General features: G+C 60.9%; 1 protein-coding gene across 7 annotated transcripts; it reads right to left on the reverse strand.

Annotated features, from left to right (window-relative positions):
* Positions 1–435: 435 nt before the first annotated feature.
* On the reverse strand, positions 436–8367 carry LOC108294608 (endothelin-converting enzyme-like 1). Of its 7 annotated transcripts, none has more exons than XM_017516520.2 (18): positions 8252–8367; positions 6414–7300; positions 5738–5806; positions 5520–5630; positions 5341–5433; positions 5052–5176; positions 4581–4803; positions 3984–4082; positions 3668–3742; positions 3409–3512; positions 3111–3169; positions 2979–3030; positions 2355–2422; positions 2089–2213; positions 1683–1748; positions 1319–1414; positions 1003–1079; positions 436–859 (listed from the first exon to the last, which is right to left on the reverse strand). In XM_017516520.2, exons 2-18 carry the CDS (start codon positions 7197–7199, stop codon positions 760–762), a joined length of 2328 nt encoding a protein of 775 aa, XP_017372009.1. In that variant the 5' UTR covers positions 7200–7300; positions 8252–8367; the 3' UTR covers positions 436–759. The 7 variants fall into 7 exon arrangements, with proteins under 7 accessions (XP_017372009.1, XP_017372007.1, XP_017372011.1 ...); XM_017516518.2 differs by having other exon boundaries at positions 1310–1414; positions 8252–8361; XM_017516522.2 differs by having other exon boundaries at positions 436–801; positions 6414–7303; positions 8252–8361.
* Positions 8368–17862: the final 9495 nt, after the last annotated feature.

A 17862-nucleotide genomic window follows, 5' to 3' on the forward strand; every position in this document is an offset into this window, starting at 1 on the left:
GAGATGTCCTGTGGCTTGGCCCCACCTCTGCGTAGTGTGGGTCACAATCCCCCTCTCCAGGGAAGCTGAGGTCAAGGGCCAGGCCAAGACAAGGCAGAAGCTTCTCCCATTTCAGACTTGCAGGGAACATAAGTCCCAGCATCACCCTGGAATATGGGTCACCAGGCCCTGAGGCTGATCTAGGGGTGTCCCAGAACTGGGCAAGAAGCCCTGGGCAAGGCTTTGGGGGAGGGCAGCTGGGCCAGGGAAGTAATGGTGGAAAACGGAAAACGTAGAGGAGCAGGGGCCGGGGGGGCGGAGGCTGGACACAGGTGGCCAAGGAGGAGACAAGCAGGTCCTCTCCACAGTCTGTGTCGTGCTAAGCACCCCAGCCTCCCTGCAGAGGGCTCTTTACAGCTCCACCTGCCCTGGGGACCCATGAAGAGGCCAAGGCAGCAGTACAGTGATTTATTGACCAGACTTTGCAGCAAGAACACAGCAAAGGCGGGGCCCGTACAATCCAGCCTGGCAGAGGGTCTGGCCCCCTTAAAGCAGAATCTGGGGATCCCAGCATATCTCCCCCACAGCCCCCAGAGTCCAACCTCTCCCCTGCTCCAGGCACCTCCTGAAGTGAGGGGCAGCAGGGGGGCCAGGTCCTGGAGGAGCTGGAAGGCAGGTGGTACCCAGAGCGGGGCTGGCACCGGGTGCATGCTTGCCCTGGTAGCCGGCAGGAGGCGATCCGTGCAGGGGCAGTGGGGGCGTGCAGGTGGGCAGCCAGGCTCACCACACGGAGCACTTGTGGGCAGGGTTCATGGGCGAGTCCTTGGGACAGTGGAAAGCTCGGCCGAACTCCTCAAACTGGGACACACTGCCCAGCACCCTGGGGTGGGGAGAGACCCACACAGTGTGGGGCCCTGCAGCCACCCCGACTCCAGCCACTGGGGGTGACTTCTGTTCCTTCCCATGCCCTCAATACCACCCAAATACAGGGAGTGGACAAGGCCAGGCTGGCAGGTGGCATACCTGTAGTGCTCAGGGGCGTGCTTGTCGGTCAGCACCTGCAGGTAGATGGACTGCGACCGTCGCTTGATGCACCAGTTCTGGGTCCAGGAGTGGGATGGAGGGAGGAGGGGGAGATGAAGCCAGGCACCACGCCCAGCCCCCCGCCCAGCACTCAAGTCCACAGTCCCCCTCAGCGCCACAGGGCCATCACCTTTGAGGGGACAGGTGTTGAGAGACAGGCTGGCCATGCGAGGCCTGGGCAAGGCAGGGCTGGGACTGACCCCGGATGCAGTGTCCCCACCCCGAGGGTCCCAGTCCAATCCCCCACCTGGCCCACCTGGGCAAAGGCAATGAAGAAGAGCTGGTCATGTGTGTACTTGAGCCGGGGCAGCGGGTGCTCTGGGCCATGCTCCCGCACCCACTTCTGATACGCCTGGGGACAGACAGAGCATGGACCTGCTGTGCCCATCTGCCCTGGGGACTGCTCCCTCTCTGTCCTCCATCCAGGCAGCCCTCCCCGCTTTCCCCGGGGGGACTGTGAATCCCTCCTCTTCCAATGGATGGTATCCCCAGCACATGACTGCCCCGCCCCAGGCCAGAGCTCTGCAGGGTGGGCAGGGAGGGGCAGCTCTGTCCCTCCTGGAGTCCTCATCCACCCCGCCCCTCCCACAGCAGGTGTGGAGCACAGGCAGGCTGCTCACGTGGTAGGCCAGCTTGAGGCCGCCCATGTCTGCAATGTTCTCCCCAAGTGTGTGTTTCCCATTCACCTGCCGGGAAGAGAAGAGGCCAAGGGGCTGCTTGGGGCCCGGGTGGCCTCCCTCAGGCATTGATACCCTGGGCCCCAGCCCCTAATTCCCACCACCCTTCTCCTTCCTTTGCCCAGAGAGTTTGAGGGAACCCTCCTCATTCCCCCCGACGCCCTGGTGCTCCGTAAGTCTGTGCACACTCATCATGTGTCCACGTGAGTGTGCGTGGGAACCGAGTGTGTGTGCAGGGTCCTGGGTACGTGTTTTGTTTGGACACGTGCATGTGTGCAAGGGTGTGCGCGATGCTCCCAGCCCGTGCCCCGCCAGGCCTGAGGGGCACAAGGGGCAGGTGGGGTCTCACCCGCTGGTTGTAGACAGTGAAGTTGTCATAGAGACGGACGATGCACTCGGCCTTTCGCAGGAAGCGGCTGTAGGAGGCCTCCGTCCACCAGTGCAGCAGGTTCCCTGAGCGGTCGTACTGGCCCCCTGTGAGCAGTGCAGCCGGCTGAGACCTTCCTCCCCTTCCCTCCCCATGTACCAGCCCCAGTTAACCCATCCCCCACCCTGCCTATCCACTGCCTGTCCTGCCCCCTCCCAGCCATTCCCGTGGGCCCCAACAGGCCTCACCCCAGTCATCGTAGCCGTGGGTCAGCTCGTGTCCAATGATGGTGCCGATGCCCCCATAGTTGAGAGACCTGGGCCCACGGCAGCAGCATCAGGTCCAGCCCTCACCACCCTCTGAGAGCCCCATGCTGCTGCCCAGGACCCAGATATCCCCTGGCCAGGCCAGAAGGGGGCCCACGGAGGCCACAGAGGCATCCATGTGGTCCAGGGGCACTAGTGCCTCTGCTTCCTCATGGGCTATATGATTGCCAGTGGAACATAGCCAGCTGCCTTTTAGGAAATTACATGTAACAGAGCTGACTGGACGGTAAAACAGAGCTGGAGGAGACAGGAGTGAAACGGACGCGCCCACGTGGGGTTTGGCCTCCTACCTCATCGTGAGTGTTGCCCCACCTTTGAAACATCTAAACAAGCCTCATATAAGTAAGGAAGACCCCAGGAAGTTACAAATGACAAACCTAAATAACCAAGGATGCAGTGGGGAGCCAGGGTCCGCAACTGTCCTGACTCTTGAACCCAGCTGGGTCTGGGGCAGTCATAGCCACAGTACGCCGACACACACCTGGTAGACAAGGTCTGTGTGCCAGCCCTGCCCTCAGCCACAAACAGGGCAAGCTATGTACTCACTGTGGGAAGTCGGGGTCATACAGGGTGGGCTGCAGGATGCCCGCAGGAAACACTATAAGAAGGGGGTGCTCAGTGGGAGACCTGCCCACTTTCAGAGCCGGCCCCGCCCAGTGTATGAACACATTCTCTTACCCATCTGGTTCTTGTTGGGTAGATAGTAGGCATTGAGCGCCTGTGGGGGGAGCAGCCAGCTGTGGAGGGAGGCTGGGGTGAACAGGGGCACACACGCCCTCCCCATGATCCTCACATCACAGCATCCTCATCAGCCATCTCCTGATAGTCTGGGGGTCACCCTGCCGCCCCCACCCCATGCCCTGTGCTGGCCCACGAACCCCCCACATCTGCGTGACTGTGAGGTGATGTGCCCCACCAGCTCCTGCCCTCTCCCCACAACCCTTCTCTGACCCCCAGCTCTGGGCCAGGCACCCACGTGGACTTGTCCACCTCCTGCCGAATCTTCTTGACTGACAGCTGGATGCTGAAGCGGATGCTATTCAAGATGTTCTTGAAGTAGGTCTTCTCGTGGACCTCAAACTGCGGGAGGCGGGGCAGCACTCAGCGACAGGCAGGGCAGGGCAGGGCTACCTGCAGACCGGGCCACAGCCTGGCTATGCAGGACACCTGCCCTCCTGAGAGCCATTAGTTAGAGGGTCTGTGGACAGGCTGGGCAGGCAGGGTCAGGGCCCCACCTCATACTCCTTGTCCACAGCATCGGGTTTCAGCAAGAAGTCTGGGTAGCCGACCATCACCATCATGTACTGGAGCTGCAGGCCGAGGGCAGGTGAGCGTGGCATGGGCCCTCCGGATACAGCACTTCCCCCATCCCCCAACCAAGAAAGGGACGAGCACTAGGCCAGCCTGGGAGTGGGCTTCACCATGGGCTTCACGGCGGAGGCAGGCCTGGTCAACTCCACAAAGCCTCTTTGCCCCTTTTGTTCTCTTTTGCTGGCACACAGCAGGTGCTCAATGTGTATGGGGCTGACAGATGGCACTGAGTCCCCTCACCTTGGCCCGAGCAGCAGCCCTGGTCTCAGCGTCCATCCAGTCCAGCTCCTCCAGGCGCTGGCCCAGGATGTACTTGATGTCTTCCACCAGCTGCTGCACCTGAGGGTCAGGGGTCAGGGAGCAAGGGTCAACTCAGCCATCTTTCACTCTGGTCCATCACTGCTGGCAGGAGGGGTACCCCCATCTTTAAGCAGCACTTTCTAAGCCCAAATCTCAGTGCTGAGCACCAAGAGGACACCTTGGAGGTGGGGATCCAGGCCCTGCACCCCCAACAATGAGCTCACGGGATAGAAGAGGAAACTGCCCCAGCAATGACCACAGACATCCCTGAGGCCACGCCTCCTGGGCACTGCTGAGAAGGCCGGCTGGGGCCTGGCAGGGAGGTCCACCTGCAGTTCATAGTCCATATGAGCTTCCTGGAGGAGGAGGCTTGTGGAAGAGCAGTCTAATGCCTCAGAACGGGTTGAGTCCTTAGCAAGGCTCGGTGCCCCTGCCTACAGGGGGACATGTGGGGCTCCCCATGCTAGGACCATGGCCTTGGGAGGGGTCCACCCTCAGTTCAGCACCATCCTCCCCACCCAAACTAGGGCAGCCCACCTTGGCTTTGCTGGCAGCTGAGAAGTGCTCATGTACAAAGAGGGCACCAAGTGCCATGCCAAAGTGGCGGTTGGCCTGGCCCAGGCAGACCCGGGCCAGCTCCTGTGGCTTGTCGCTGCCCTCCATCTCCCGTGCCAGCTCGTGCAGCGCCTCACGGAATGGCGGGGACAGGTGCTCACTCAGGACCACCACCACACGCCACACCAGGTAGTTGTGCAGGACCCTGGGGGCCAGGTGAAGCCAGTGGGTGTCCAGACAGATGTTCATATGAGCCATCAAGGGTACCACCCCCACCTGTTCTCCCCAACCTGCTGCTGGACCCAGTACCCAGACAACCACACAAAGATGGGGCAGGAGGTCATCCCAGATATGCAGAGCAGAAAATTTAAAGCCCACCCAGCAGATAGGTCCAGGGTGCAGGGGAGGGACCTAGTGGCCACTGGGCAGAAAATGCCAGATCTACAGCCATACCGGCGGGGTGTGGAGCGGATGAGCTGGGACACCTGCTGCATGTAGTCTGTTGCCAGCAGCACCACCTCCTCTTCCTCTGAGAAGTCCTCCTGGAAGATCTGGTCTAGCAGCCACTTCCACTGCAACTGTGAGGCCAAGGACAGGGACAGTGAGGCTGGGAGTGGCAGGGCCACAGAAGATGGGGGAGGGCAGAGAGAGGCAATGAGGGAACATGAGAGTCCATGGACAGGGAAGGGCTTGTCCAACTGCTCCCAACCCTGCCTGCCCACAAGGACTAGGCCACACTCACATGGGGGGTGATCTTCTGCAGCTGCCCCAGCGTCACCTTGTTGTACATGGAGCTGACATCTCGCCGTAGGTCATCATACTCTGACACAGTGATCTGGGAGAGAGATCACAGCTGACCCAGCCCTGCTCCATGGTGCCCTCCCCCAAGTCCAGGGGCAGCCGCCAACCTGGCCTGCTCACATTGGCCAGCCGCTGCTCCACCTGCAGGATTTCCTGGGCCTTCTGCTCCACAGCGTCAGCACCCAGAAGGCTGAGCACTCGCTCCATGAACACCCTGTATGCTGCCAGGATCTGTACCAGGGGAGGGGGCTCATCCAGGGACAGGGGCAGGCCTAGCCCAGGTCCACCCCTCCTGGGGCCCCAGGCCTTCCCTCCCTCCCCATCCCATGCCCCCACACCTTCTCACTCTCCTCATCCTGAGCTAGGTACAGGGTCCTCTCTGGCAGAGTGAGCCCATCCTGGTCAATCTGAGGAGGAAGACAGTGGCCAGAGGTCAGAGGTCCATGCCATCAAGTTCCCTAAACAGAGGGAAATCCCCCCTCAATGCCCAGAGTGCACTCAGACATCCATGGGTACAGCCCCAGAAGCACGCAGACCCCAACCCCTCTTTTCACCCAGATTAAATGGCCAAAGCCCCCATCCCTGACTGTTCCAGCCTGGGGACGCCCAATCTTACTCCTGTACACCTGCATTTTTCTTATCTGTCAGGGACATTCGTAGATCCTCCACTGACTGTTGGGACCCCTAGCTTTGGGGCCAGCCCCAGCCCTCGCTGAGATGTCCACCCAACCCGCCGGCGCGCCCCTCCCTCCTGGCCCTCACTGCCTGCCAGAGGGCTGGGAAATTGCGGCTCCCGCGGCTCCGCTAAACACCGCAATTACCCCAGGGAAATTACTTGCGCCCTCCTCCTGGCGCTCTGCGGCTGTGCGCTCCCCTCTCCTCCGCTGCTCTCTTCTCCCCTAGTCTCGTCTCGCGCACCCGCCTCCCGCGCGCAAGAACCCCTGGGCAAGGCCACTAGGCCCCGGGTCTGCGGCCGCTGGCGGGGAGCTGGCTGGGGGGGGGGGGCGCACTCACGCGGATGACATAGCGTGAGGAGTTCCTGTCGTCCAGGCTGACCGTGAGCGAGAAGAGCGCGGCGGCGCTGTACTCGCCCTGTGCCTTGTACAGCAGTCGGTTGAGGTCCCATCGCGCAGAGACCCCCGGGCGCTCCACCGCGCCACCCAGGTCCCAGCCTCCGCAGTCCTCGATGACCTCCAGCATGGGCCGCGGGCCCAGTCGCTCGATCTCGCGCATGTCGAGGCACGAGCGGAAGAAAGCGCGCACCTTGCGCTGGGCCGCGCCGCCAGGTCCACCCCCGGGCCGCGCCAGCAAGCGCCGCAGGCGCTCCTCGTTCTGCTCGCCGATGGCCGCGATGGTGCCATAGGTGAGCTTGTCGTCGGGGATGGCGTGGCGCCGCAGCCAGCCGCCGCAGGCGAACGAGTAGAAGTCCTGGCATGGGTCGATGCTGGCGTCCAGGTTGGCGGCCAGAAAACGAGCGGCGCGCGCGAAGGCCTTGCGCTCAGGACAGCCTTCCGGACAGGTGCCGCCGCCCGCCGCGACCGGGCCCAGATACTTGAGCGCCAGCATAGCCGCCAGGATGGCGCAGAGGCCGGCGGCAAACACCAGCCCCGACAGCAGGCACACCTCGCGCCGGTTCCAACGCGGCAGCCCGGCCCGGGCCCCCGCGGCGCTCCGCGTAGCGCCCAAGGGAAAGCCCGGGGGCAGGGAGGCCCCGCGCGCGCCCCCCGCGCCGCAGCGGCTCACGTACTTGACCTCCTGGAACTCGTCGTAGTGAGCCGTCAGCGAATACGGCGGCTCCATGGCGCTGAGGCCGCCGCGCTGCAGCCCTGGGCCACCTGGGCTACGGGATGCTCGTGGCTGCCGGCCTCCTCGTTGTCCTCCACATGGCCCCGGGGCCGCAGCTGCTGGAAAGGCAGAGGCAGGCTCAGGAGGCGCCGCAGCCCGACGGGGCTCCAGGGCACCAAGAGGAGGTGCTCAGTCCTGAGTGCTGAGGCCCCAGCATTGGGCCTCGTTCACTGCGGAATCCAAGGACAAGGAGAACTCGGCAGGGCCACCACCCCCGCGTGCACAATGGAGTCTTCTCCCCTGTCCCCTCCCTGCACACATGTGCGGGCCGCAGGGTTGGGAGGTCCCCGATGGGAAGCAAAAGACGCTGGGCACGGGGCCTGGCACGTAGTGGGCCTTCACTGGAAGGCCGTCCCTCTTCCCTTAGTCTTTATTGTCCACGACCTGCCCCAGCCAAGGCCGCGTGAGGTAGGGGAAGGAGCGGAGGCTGGAGTGAGGAGGTGCGGTCAGGGGAGCGTCTATGCGGCACTTCCAGCTCTGCGCGCTGGACCCAGACATACGCTCCAGAAAGCGGCCAAAGAACCAAACTTCGTCCTCACGGAAGCCCGCGGGACCCACCACTCCAACCCCGTTTGCTGGCTCCTTCTGCTTGGTGGCCCGACGGCCCACTCGCCCCTTCTCTAGGGGCGCGCGCCAACGCCCCAGGGTCTCCGACACACAGCCCACCCACTGGATGGCCCTGATGGAGAACCCAAGACCAGTTTCTTCCCCCCACCCCCACCATCTCTGTCCCCGCCCCGAGCCACTGCTGGCTTCAACAGGTTCTCCCCAGAACCCAAACTTGGGCGAAGTTTCATCCCCGGCGGGGCGCGAGCTGGCCGGCGAGCCCCGAGCCCTGGCGCTGTGCCGCGCAGTCCGCGGAGCCGGAGAGCCGAGCCCGGGAGCCGCAGCCGCAGCCGCAGCCGAAAGGACGCAGACAAAGCCAGGAGGCTCCGTGCAGTGGCGGCGGCGGCGACGGAGGTGGCTGCGATGGTGGCCTCAGCGGCAGGGACTCGGGCGCCACTTACCCGGCAGGTGCGCGCCGGAGCCGGCGGGGACCTAGAGAGTCGGGCCTGAGCAGGGGCCTGAGCCGGAGCGGAGCGGCGCGGGCGTCCGGTGCCTCCCAGCGCCCGCCGCCTCCTCTGCCGCCGCGCGGAGCCCGCCGCGCCGCCCGCCCGCCGGCCCGAGGGAGGGGGCGCGCCGGCGGCTCCACCCTCCTCCACCCGCCCCACGCGCCCCTCCTTCCTCCTGCGTCTCTCGGGCCACCTGGCAGCGGGGTGGCAGCGCGGACGTGGGTCTGCTGCCGCGGAGACAGGCTCCCGCGGGTCGTGCGCGGGCTGCGGTCGGGGACTCCAGGGTCCAGCCGCGTTCCGGGACGAGTAAAGCCAGCGGTTACTCCAGCGAGGGGTCTCCCCCGATCCAGCGTCCCCACTCCCAGCCGGCTAGAAAGGGGCTGGAGCTGGAGATGAGGAGCCGAGGACTCCTCCGAAGGGCTGAGGGCGGTGTCAGTTGCTCCTGTATCTGCCAGCACAGTCCCTGGCGCAGAGCGCACCTTCACTACCGGCGTCTTTGTCCTCTTTGGAACCCCTGGATCAGCTCTCCACCAGGCCTTCTGGTTGACCTCGCCCCCTTCATCTATCCCTTGGTGAAGGGAGCTCAGTGGGGACTCCTGCAAGAAGAGGGCTTGCAGCTCCCTTCCCCACCTTCCCCAGCCTTGGCTGGACCCAGCACCACGGCTCAGGAATTCCCTGGCCCAGGTAGGAAGAAAAGGCCAAGACAAGAAGGAGAGAAGCCTCCCTGCTGGCGCCAGGAAGGGTTGGAGCCTGACCCCTCTGCCCAGCAGCCCCAGGCCTCAGACAGGCCCTGAGCCTCAAGACCTTGGTATGTGGACTGATGAGGGGTGGGCAGGCAGGGAGCAGGGACTCTAAATTCACCCACCCCCTGCCTTCTTCCAGGTGAACTGGCGTTTTAAATGTGGGGCCTCCCTGATGCCTGGAGCCAGAGCCTCTTCTACCTGCCTCCCTCCCTTGGCCAGAGAGCCTGGCCTTCATGGGACATAGAGAACTTGGGGTCCTTGGAAGACTGATACTGTTTCTGGAATTTCTGCTTTCTCTGCCCTGCCCGACCCACCCCCTCTCCATCTGGTGTCTCTAGCAGGGGACCCCACAAAGCACCAGCCCTTGAGGCCTGCCAGCTCCAGCCCACAGGATTGGCCTAAACAATGGTAAGAGCCAAGGAGCACCACCTGATAAAAATCACGACAAGGTAGGGACTCTGCTAACCTACCCATCACCCCATTCCCGTCCTCTGGGGCTGTGCATCTGCCCAGCTCCTGGGCCCTGGCCCCAAGTTGACAGCCGCTGCCCCTGTCTTGCCTGTCGCCTGTGTGTTCACCTCTCCATGTCTAAGCCCCCACTCTGGAAACCCTGCCTCCATCTCTGGCCACCCCAGGGTCATCCTCTGCCCAATGCAGCCTTCTCAGGTCCTATTAATTCTGAGGGAAAAAATGGAATTACTTAAAATGTGGTGATTCCATGAGGGGGGAGGGGAGGGCAGGGAGGTGGCAAAGTGGCTCTTTGTGCTTTTAATCTGCATTTTTCCCTCAACGTTCCTGTCTCCAGGAGGATAATTTTCCAGCCTTTTCAGGCCCTGATTGGTATCATTTCTCCAGCAATGACAGCTTTTATTTTCCCCAAAATGAATGCCGTGAAATTTCCAAGAAATATAAAAATGGATATTGTCTCAGAGAGCCGACTCTTCCGACAGAAAGGCACAGAGGCAAATATGCTTCCCTAGGGACACTTCTGCTCCAGCCACAGGGGTCGGGTGGGGGCAGCCTCCAGGCCCTCAGTCTCTCCTCCCTCCTTTCTCCCTCCCTCCTCCTTTCCTCCTCCCTCCCAGGTCAGCTCTGGGACCCCCTTCCAGCCACCCTCTCCCAGCTCAGCTGCTATTGATCTGCTCATGGGTCTCACGACTCCCAGCTGGGTGCCCTGCTGGCGCCATCTCACCTGCTCTGTTCACTTCTCATCCCCCAGCCCTGCCCCAGAGAGCAGCAACCAGGGCCTACAGGAGTTGACTTGGAATTGGACCCTCTGACCCCTCAGTCCTGGTAGCCCTGTACAGACTGCCAATAAAGAGGGGTCGGAGGCCCACTTCCTTGACTTCGACACCTTCTCTGTAGGGAAACTGACGCTGTAGGGGAGTAGGGCACCAGCGGTCTGGCCTGTTGCTTGCGCACTCTTTGGGGGGGCTCTCTTTCTACCCCTAATTGCCAAGGTGACCCCATGACTCATGAGCAAGAGAACAACAGGCCACAGCAGTGCCCAGCTAAACCCAGCCAAGCCCTGAGTGAGGCAGCTGGGTGCCCAGCTTGGAGGAGCAGTGGGGTGCTGCCACAGCTGACTTGGAGAGCAAAGGCCCAAGGGGAGGCAAGGGGCAGAGATGTGGGGTTCAGAACCTGACCTCTATCTCTTCCCTGACCAAGGGCAGATCCCAGCCACCCTGTAGAGCGGGGTATCACTCAATTTGGGTTCTAGGCATGGAGCCCTCCCTGGGGACCGCATCCTGTCACCAATAGCTTGCATCTGTTGCCCGTTCACCAAGTGGGTGGCTAAGTGCCTCGCTCTGAGGTGGGGCTGCCACCTAACGCCAGGCCTGGCCCCAGCTGGAGACTGTTTGTGGTAGGACCCACTCTCTCCAGCCTGCATGTGGGTGGGGATGAATCCCTTGTCCTGCCTCAGTGTGCCGCCACAGGGCGTCAGCTCCAGGACCTGCCCCGCCAGCCTCTACCCTGTCCAACCAGGCCCCACATCTCTGCAGACCTGTGGCATCTTCTGAGCTGAGCCCACAAAACACGCCCCAGCCAGCTTCCTGTCCTCCACCCGGCCTCTCGGGGCTCAACCCATCTATTATTCACGGCACAAAATAGATTTTTAATTTGAGAAATGAAATGACTCTCCCAAGTGGCTGGGTGGCAGGGAGGGGGCAGAGGAAGGCCGGAGCCACTGCAGCCGCCACGTGCTGACTCAGGTTTGCCTTGGAAATCTCAGGGCCACAGTCGAACTGAGAGACCCCAAAGCCCCAGCACCCCAGCACTCTGCCCCAGGCCTCCACTCCTCCCTGCTGCTATGACCAAGTGGGGTGACAGGGTGCCCATCGGTCCTGCCCGAGCCTCTAGTGAGGCCTGCCTCTGGCCGGGCAGTGGGATCTCCATCCCCCACTGACTTTCAGATTCCTGTGCCTCAAGGCAGCCCTTGGGCTCCCAGGCCTGGCCTCTCACCTCCCCACACCCGCCGGCCCTCCTGGGCAGGCTTCCTCCACCGTGTCCAGACCTCCAGCTGAGCTCCTTTGCTAGGCCCTGACCCCGAACTAGGCCCACTCCACCCTGGACTGCTGCCCTGGCCTCCACTCTGGCCTCTGCACCAGGACCCCTCCTCACCCCTCACGGTGGAGCTCACGCACCTTATCGTGGCCCACGAGGCAGCGCCTCTTCCCAGCTCTTCTCTTTGTCCCTCTCTGCCTCCCCGCCCCCACACCTCCCTCTTTCCTCTGGTCGCTCAGATCTATTTCCATTTCCCAGAATGTGGCTGGCTATCTCCAGCCTCATCCCTCAGGCCTTAGCACTCGCTGTTCTGGCTGCCCTGCCTGGAACCCCTTTCCTCCCTCCCCTTCTCCAGCCAATCGCCACCCACCCTTCTGGGGATGGCCTCACCCCTCTGATCAGATGCTGCCTCCACAGCCCCTACTCCACTGGATGCATAGGTCTCTCCTACGGCAGCCCCTGTTCTTCACCTCCATGTAACTCACAGCCCCTTCTGGAGTCCAGGACGAGGGATGCATGTGATCAAGTCAAGTGACAACTGTGATCACTCATGGAGACGCCCTGCGTGAAGTATCTCTGGGCTCCAGGCCATATACCAGGCACAGCACCCAGACAAACCTGCCCAGGCTCTCGGGTCCTGAACCCACCAGACGACAAGAGGTGCCGTTTCTCCTCTCTCCCGCACGCCTCCCCTCCACTCCGAACCCGTGATTCGCTTTGTCCCGCCATGCATGGTCTCCTCTCCAGGTTGCCTCCCAACCTCTAGAGCAATGCTGTTTTTATACGGGAAACATGTAAATATCCTCTCACATTAAAATACTTAAGCCACATAAGTACGTAGAGGACGTGCATGAAAGCCCTCCGTCACGCACCAGCAGCCCTCCCAAGGTCAGGTCAGATCAGCTCTGCGACCACTGCAAGCAGAGCACCGAGGCTCACACGGGCATCTTTTTATTTTATCGTGTTTTGTTGTTGTTTAGAGATGAGGTCCCGCGGTGTTGCCCAGTAAGAGTACAGTGCTGCAATCATACCTCACTGCAGCCTGGACCTCCTAGGCTCAAGTGATCCTCCCACCTCAGCCTCCAAAGTAGCTGGGACTACAGGTGTTGCCACCATGCCTGGCTAATTTTTTTTTATTGTGTAGAGACGGGAGTCACTATGTTGCCTAGGCTGGTCTTGAACTCCTGGCAATCCGCCTTCCTTGGCCTCTCAAAGTGCTGCGATTGGGCCTCTCAAAGTGTCGGCCACTGTGCCCAGCCCTTATTGATTTATTTTTAATAAATAGGATACAATAGGATGGAGACTTGAGTGACTCTCCTCTCCATGTGGCCTGTGCTGGTGTTTCCCACCCAGAGGTCCCCAGGGTCACCCTCCTTGGCTGAGGGACACTTAGGTTGTCTCACCCACCCGCCTGGTCTCCAAATCCTAAGGCCTTGGCCCAGAGTCTTGCCTCGAGCTGTCCCTCTCTGCCTGCCCACCCTGTGCCACCTTACCTGCCCCTGGCCCTCCTCCACCCCCTGGATGCTGTGCCCAGGTGTTTGGCTCTGGGCCCAGGTCCCACCCACACCTGCTGGTGCTGGAAACTCACTGCACTCCAAACCCAGCCTTGGAAAGACTTCTCACCTCCTCCTCTCATTCCCAACCTGTTTCTGTCTCCAGCTCTGGCCCTTCCTTCTCCCTTTCTTAGTGGAGAAGGGGGTCTCTCCCTCCTTCCCCACCAGGATGCTGCTGCAGCCCTGCCTGCTCCTGCCCACAGCCTCTGTGTAGCCCCAGCCATCGTGGCTTCTGAGGCCTCCTGGGTCTGGTCCCCTCACACTCCCCTGAGTGTCCCTACTCTCCCAGGCTGTCATACTCACAGCACAGCCTTTGTTCAAGCTGTCCCCTCTGCCCGAGATGGACCTAAAGGAAGGACACAGGTCTGTGTCCCCAGACCTGTGTCCCTCCTTTAGGTCCATCTCAAGCTTCCAGGAGCCCCCTAACAGCCCCCGCCTGAGGAAGGTGCCCAAGGGTGCCTGGCAGGGAGTGATGCGTGCCCCACAGTGCCCAGCCCAGAGCCTGGCACATGAACCCCAGAGCAGGGGTGCCCAGAGCTTGGGCCAGGCTGAATAGAGCAAGGCCCCAGATCCAGCCTGGACAGGCCTGTCACAACTGTGGGCAGGACAACCACTGTCACACGCGGAGCAGCTCCCAAGTGCCATGCTGTGCACCAAGCCCTCTAGCTCCTCCACAATGAGCCTTGCGCTGAGTAAGCCCATGAGGGAGCCCTGTCGTTGGCCCCAGTTTACAAAGGAAGAAACTGGGGTGCACGGAAGGAAAGGAAGATGCCCAGCTTCATGCAGCTACTTGGTTTTGAAAGAGACTTGACCCTCTGTGTGCTGCATTCAGTCTCGGGGCCATGCACACTGCGAGCGGGGAGATGGAAGGACAGCTCTGCAGGGGGCAGCAAGGTACTCGGGGACCCACAGCTCCGAGCCAGGGGCCCAGCCTGGGACCTCAGGCCCAGGAACTACATTGGAGATGCCAAGGCTGGCTTTGCCCAGAGACCTCAGGAGGCATCTCAGGGCAGGGCTTGCAGCCGGGACCTTGGCCTCCTTTCCAGATGTCCCCACCTCCATGGGCCCTTCCTGGATTTCCCTATCTGAAGAGGCCAAGCCATTTTCTGTCTATAGCACTGGGTACATCCTGAACTGCATGTGTCCCTACTTGACGTTATCTTATGACTCGGTATTTTCATAACAGCCTCTCCTCCTCAGCTCTGCTGGGACCCTAGATTTCCCCATTGCCTCATCCTTCCTGCCCAACCTAAGTGGCAAGGCCTTGGCCACAAGGCAGGGAGTCAGGAGTGGGGGTCAGATTTGCAGAGTGGAAGTCGGATGGTGGCGAAGGGGGACAGAAAGGAGGGGGCGGTGGAGAGTCTCCAGCTGGGCGGCCTCGAGCGCTGACAAGCAGGTCCCTTGAGCTCCCCATCTGATGGACAGGCCAAGACAGGAGCTCGGCTCCTGCTACAAGAGGGATGCAAATATGGCTATGGGGGCTAGGGACACCCCTTCCTGCCAGGGTCTCCATGGCGCATTGCCTGGGAATGCAAGGAGGGGCGAGCCTGGGACAGGCAGGGAAGCCTGAACTGCCTGAAAGTCCTTTTCCTTGGCTCACAGGGTCCCTGGGCCTGCAGCCCCTCCCCCAGTACTCCATCATCATTTCAAGTGATTGGAGCTGAAGGGGATCGTTAGCTAATTAAAGCTGAGGCCACTAATTGTCCCTTGTAGGAGAGAGAGCAGGGCTGTGCAGGGGGGGAGACAGAGGGTCTGGGGAGGGAGATATTGGCAGGCAGGGGACTGGGCACAGGGGCCTGGCCCTGGTGGGGCCTCCTTCCAGAGTGTGTGTTTGAGGGTCATGCATTGTCAGAGGCTCCTTAGAGTGAAACTGTGGGATAAAGGACTGGAGAAGTAGATCTGGCGCTCTGGTGATTCACCCTGATCACTGTGAATATCGGTGCCCACCTCTGCCCCACCTCTGCCCACTGCCACCCACTCTGGGGGTGTGGGCTGGACAGTGCATGGCAGGGGCTCCCACAGACTTCCTCCTCTGTCGTGATGAGAGGTCAGATTGGAGGACAGGCCACTGGGTACAAGTTTCCTGAACTCCTGTATGGCCCCAAGGGGAAGCCTGGGTGCCAAGTTCCTGCCTTCCCTTCCACCCGACAGCCTCTTGGGCCTGCCAGGAGTAGCCAGCAGCAAGGTGCATATCCACGCGTCACCAGAGAGTGCCAGCCATGCCTGGGGCTGCCCTCAGCCTGGCACCAAGCTCTCCTCTTGGCAAGATGTCCCAGAGCCTGTGACAGAACTACCAAAGAGGGTTATAGTTTGCTGCTGCTGCAAAACAAATGAGCACAAACGCAGCTACTTAGAATGCATGCTTTTACGAGCTCACAGCTCGTGTAGTCGGCCATCCAGGCACGGCATGCGATTCTCCGCCCATGGCCTCACTGGGCCAAATCAAGGTGTCGGCTGGGGATGCGACGCTCATCTGGGGTCCAGGGACCTCCTCAAAGGTGAGGGTTTGTGGCAGAATTCAGTTCCCTGAAGTGATAGAATCAAGGTGTCTACTTTGGGGGTGCTGCTGTCAGCCCCCAGAGGCCCTCTCTATTTCCAAAGCCAGCAATGGAGAACCCCTCTCTCCAGTGGAATCTTCCACTTACTTCAAATTTCTGTTTTTCTCATATTGACCAGCCAGGAAAACTCTCACTTTTATTTATTTATTTTTTAAGAGATAGGATCTCTCTGTGTTGCCCAGGCTGGTCTCAAACTCCTGGGCTCAAGCAATCCTCCCATCTTGGCCTCCCAAAGTGCTAGGATTATAGGTGTGAACCACTGCCCTGGGCAGAATTCTGATTTTGAGGGGCTCATGTGTGTAGGTCAGGCTCACTCCAATAATCTCCCTGTCTTAAAGACATTGTCTTAATCACATCTGCAAAATCCCTTCACAACAGTCCCCAGATTTGTGTTCAGTTGAATAATAGTGGGACGTGCACGTGTACACCAGGGGCTGGGAATCTTGGGGCATCTTAGGATTCTGCCTCCCACAGGATGTGGGTCAGAGAGCAAAGACAGTGCTGAGGACAGAAGTAACTGACTTCCGGGCCAGGCCCCGGGCAGTAAGTGCTGAATTACCTCATTCACTCCTCAAGGCAAGCCTAGGAGTAGGTGCTACTATTATCCCATTTCACAGAGGAAGCAACTGAGGCCTTGAGAGATTGACTTTCACAGTCACACAGCTGGTGAGTGGCCATACTGAGAGACTAGGGTACATGCGGTGTGACCCAGCCCTGGCTGTGTTCTAGGGAAGTCATGTACCTGCTCTGGGCCTCTGGGAAATGGATGCTGAGATCTGTTCCCCAGGGACAAGTGGGTCAGACTTGGGGACACATTGCAGGTACTCACCAGGCTAATCTGTGGCCCCACCACAGGCGGCTGGCGTCTGTGACACCCAGTGAGCTGTGGTCCCTCATGTCAGCTGTCCATTCACAGCCAGTCTGACTTTTTTTCTTTTTTTTTTTTTCTGAGACAGAGTCTCGATCTTGTTGCTCAGGCTAGAGTGCAATGGCTTGATCTCGGCTCACTGCAACCTCTGCCTCCGGGGTTCAAGCGATTAACCTGCCTCAGCCTCCCAGGTAGCTGGGATTACAAGAACCCAGTCCGGCTAATTTTTGTACTTTTAGTAGAGTTGGGGTTTCACCATGTTGGCCAGGCCGGTCTGGAACTCTTGACCTCAGATGATCTACCCGCCTCGGCCTCGCAAAGTGCCAGGATTACAGGCGTGAGTCACAGTGCCCGGCGCCGTCTGGCTTCTACAACCCCGAGATGGTGTTCCTTGGCATTGGGGCTGGGAGGCTTCACAGCACAGGAACCCCAAGATTCATGGCCAGGAAACTGCTGCTCCTCAGTGGGGGTTGGCCCCTAGACAACTGAATGGAGGCTTGCAGACCTTTGCCCAGGGGTGGGCGTATGTGTCTGTTGTGGGGTGGGGGGGGTCCCTCCTACCCCTAGGGCCTGGCTCTCCCCCTCATCAGGCTGCAGCTCTGGAAGGTAGGGGACTACAGAGGTGTCAGTGGCTGCCCGCTCCCCCTCCCATGAGAAAGGCTGTCAGCCCCCAACAGGCAGCCTATCCCCAGCCCCCACCCCCGCCCCCATGCTTCAGCAGCCTCCCTCAGTAACGGGGCTTAATCATAGCATGCATTAGCTAGGGCCTGCTGCCTGCAATTATCCCTTCAATCAGCCACCCACCACTCGCCACCCCCAGCCTCGGGCCACCCATGGGGACACCTCACCCGCCCTCCCTGCCCCATCCCCAAGTACAGCACAGGTGCCCCAGTCTCCGCAGATGGACAGAGCAGTGACCCCTGGCAGCAGGGGCCTGGGGCGGGGGCAGCCAGCAGACAGAGAGCTACCGCTCAGGGTCACAGGCAATTATTTTAAAAGCCTGTTGCAAGAGAACACGCTGCCTGTTCAGCACAGCCTGCTCATCCTGAGGGCTGCACTGCCCCGGGTTGCTGCCAGGCTCACATGCACACACGGGTGTTCACGCATGCCAGCCACACACACAAGGACAGGCACTGCCAGGGCACAGGCGGTGTGGATGGAAAGCCCTGTAGTCCGCACACAGAACACAGACCCCAGAGAGATGGGGCCCTGGCCATCCTTGAGGTGTGCACAGGAGGCTCCACTTCCCCAAGCAGCGCTTGTCATCTAGGGGTTTTCCCTACGGCCTTTGCACCCTCCTGCCCCCATCCCCAGCACAGACCACCTCCTGACCTTTGGC

This window comes from Cebus imitator, unplaced genomic scaffold (genome assembly GCF_001604975.1).
Source record: "Cebus imitator isolate Cc_AM_T3 unplaced genomic scaffold, Cebus_imitator-1.0 Scaffold592, whole genome shotgun sequence".
NCBI classification, from domain to species: Eukaryota; Metazoa; Chordata; class Mammalia; order Primates; family Cebidae; genus Cebus; species Cebus imitator.

Coding starts and splice junctions, on each gene's coding strand:
- LOC108294608 (XM_017516518.2), bottom strand. CDS start 7,199: ATGGAGCCGCCGTATTCGCTGACGGCTCACTACGACGAGTTCCAGGAG. Junction 5,631..5,737: donor AGGATGAGGAGAGTGAGAAG/GTGTGGGGGCAT, acceptor CCCCTGGTACAG/ATCCTGGCAGCATACAGGGT. Junction 4,083..4,580: donor CAGCTGCCAGCAAAGCCAAG/GTGGGCTGCCCT, acceptor CCTGACCCTCAG/GTGCAGCAGCTGGTGGAAGA.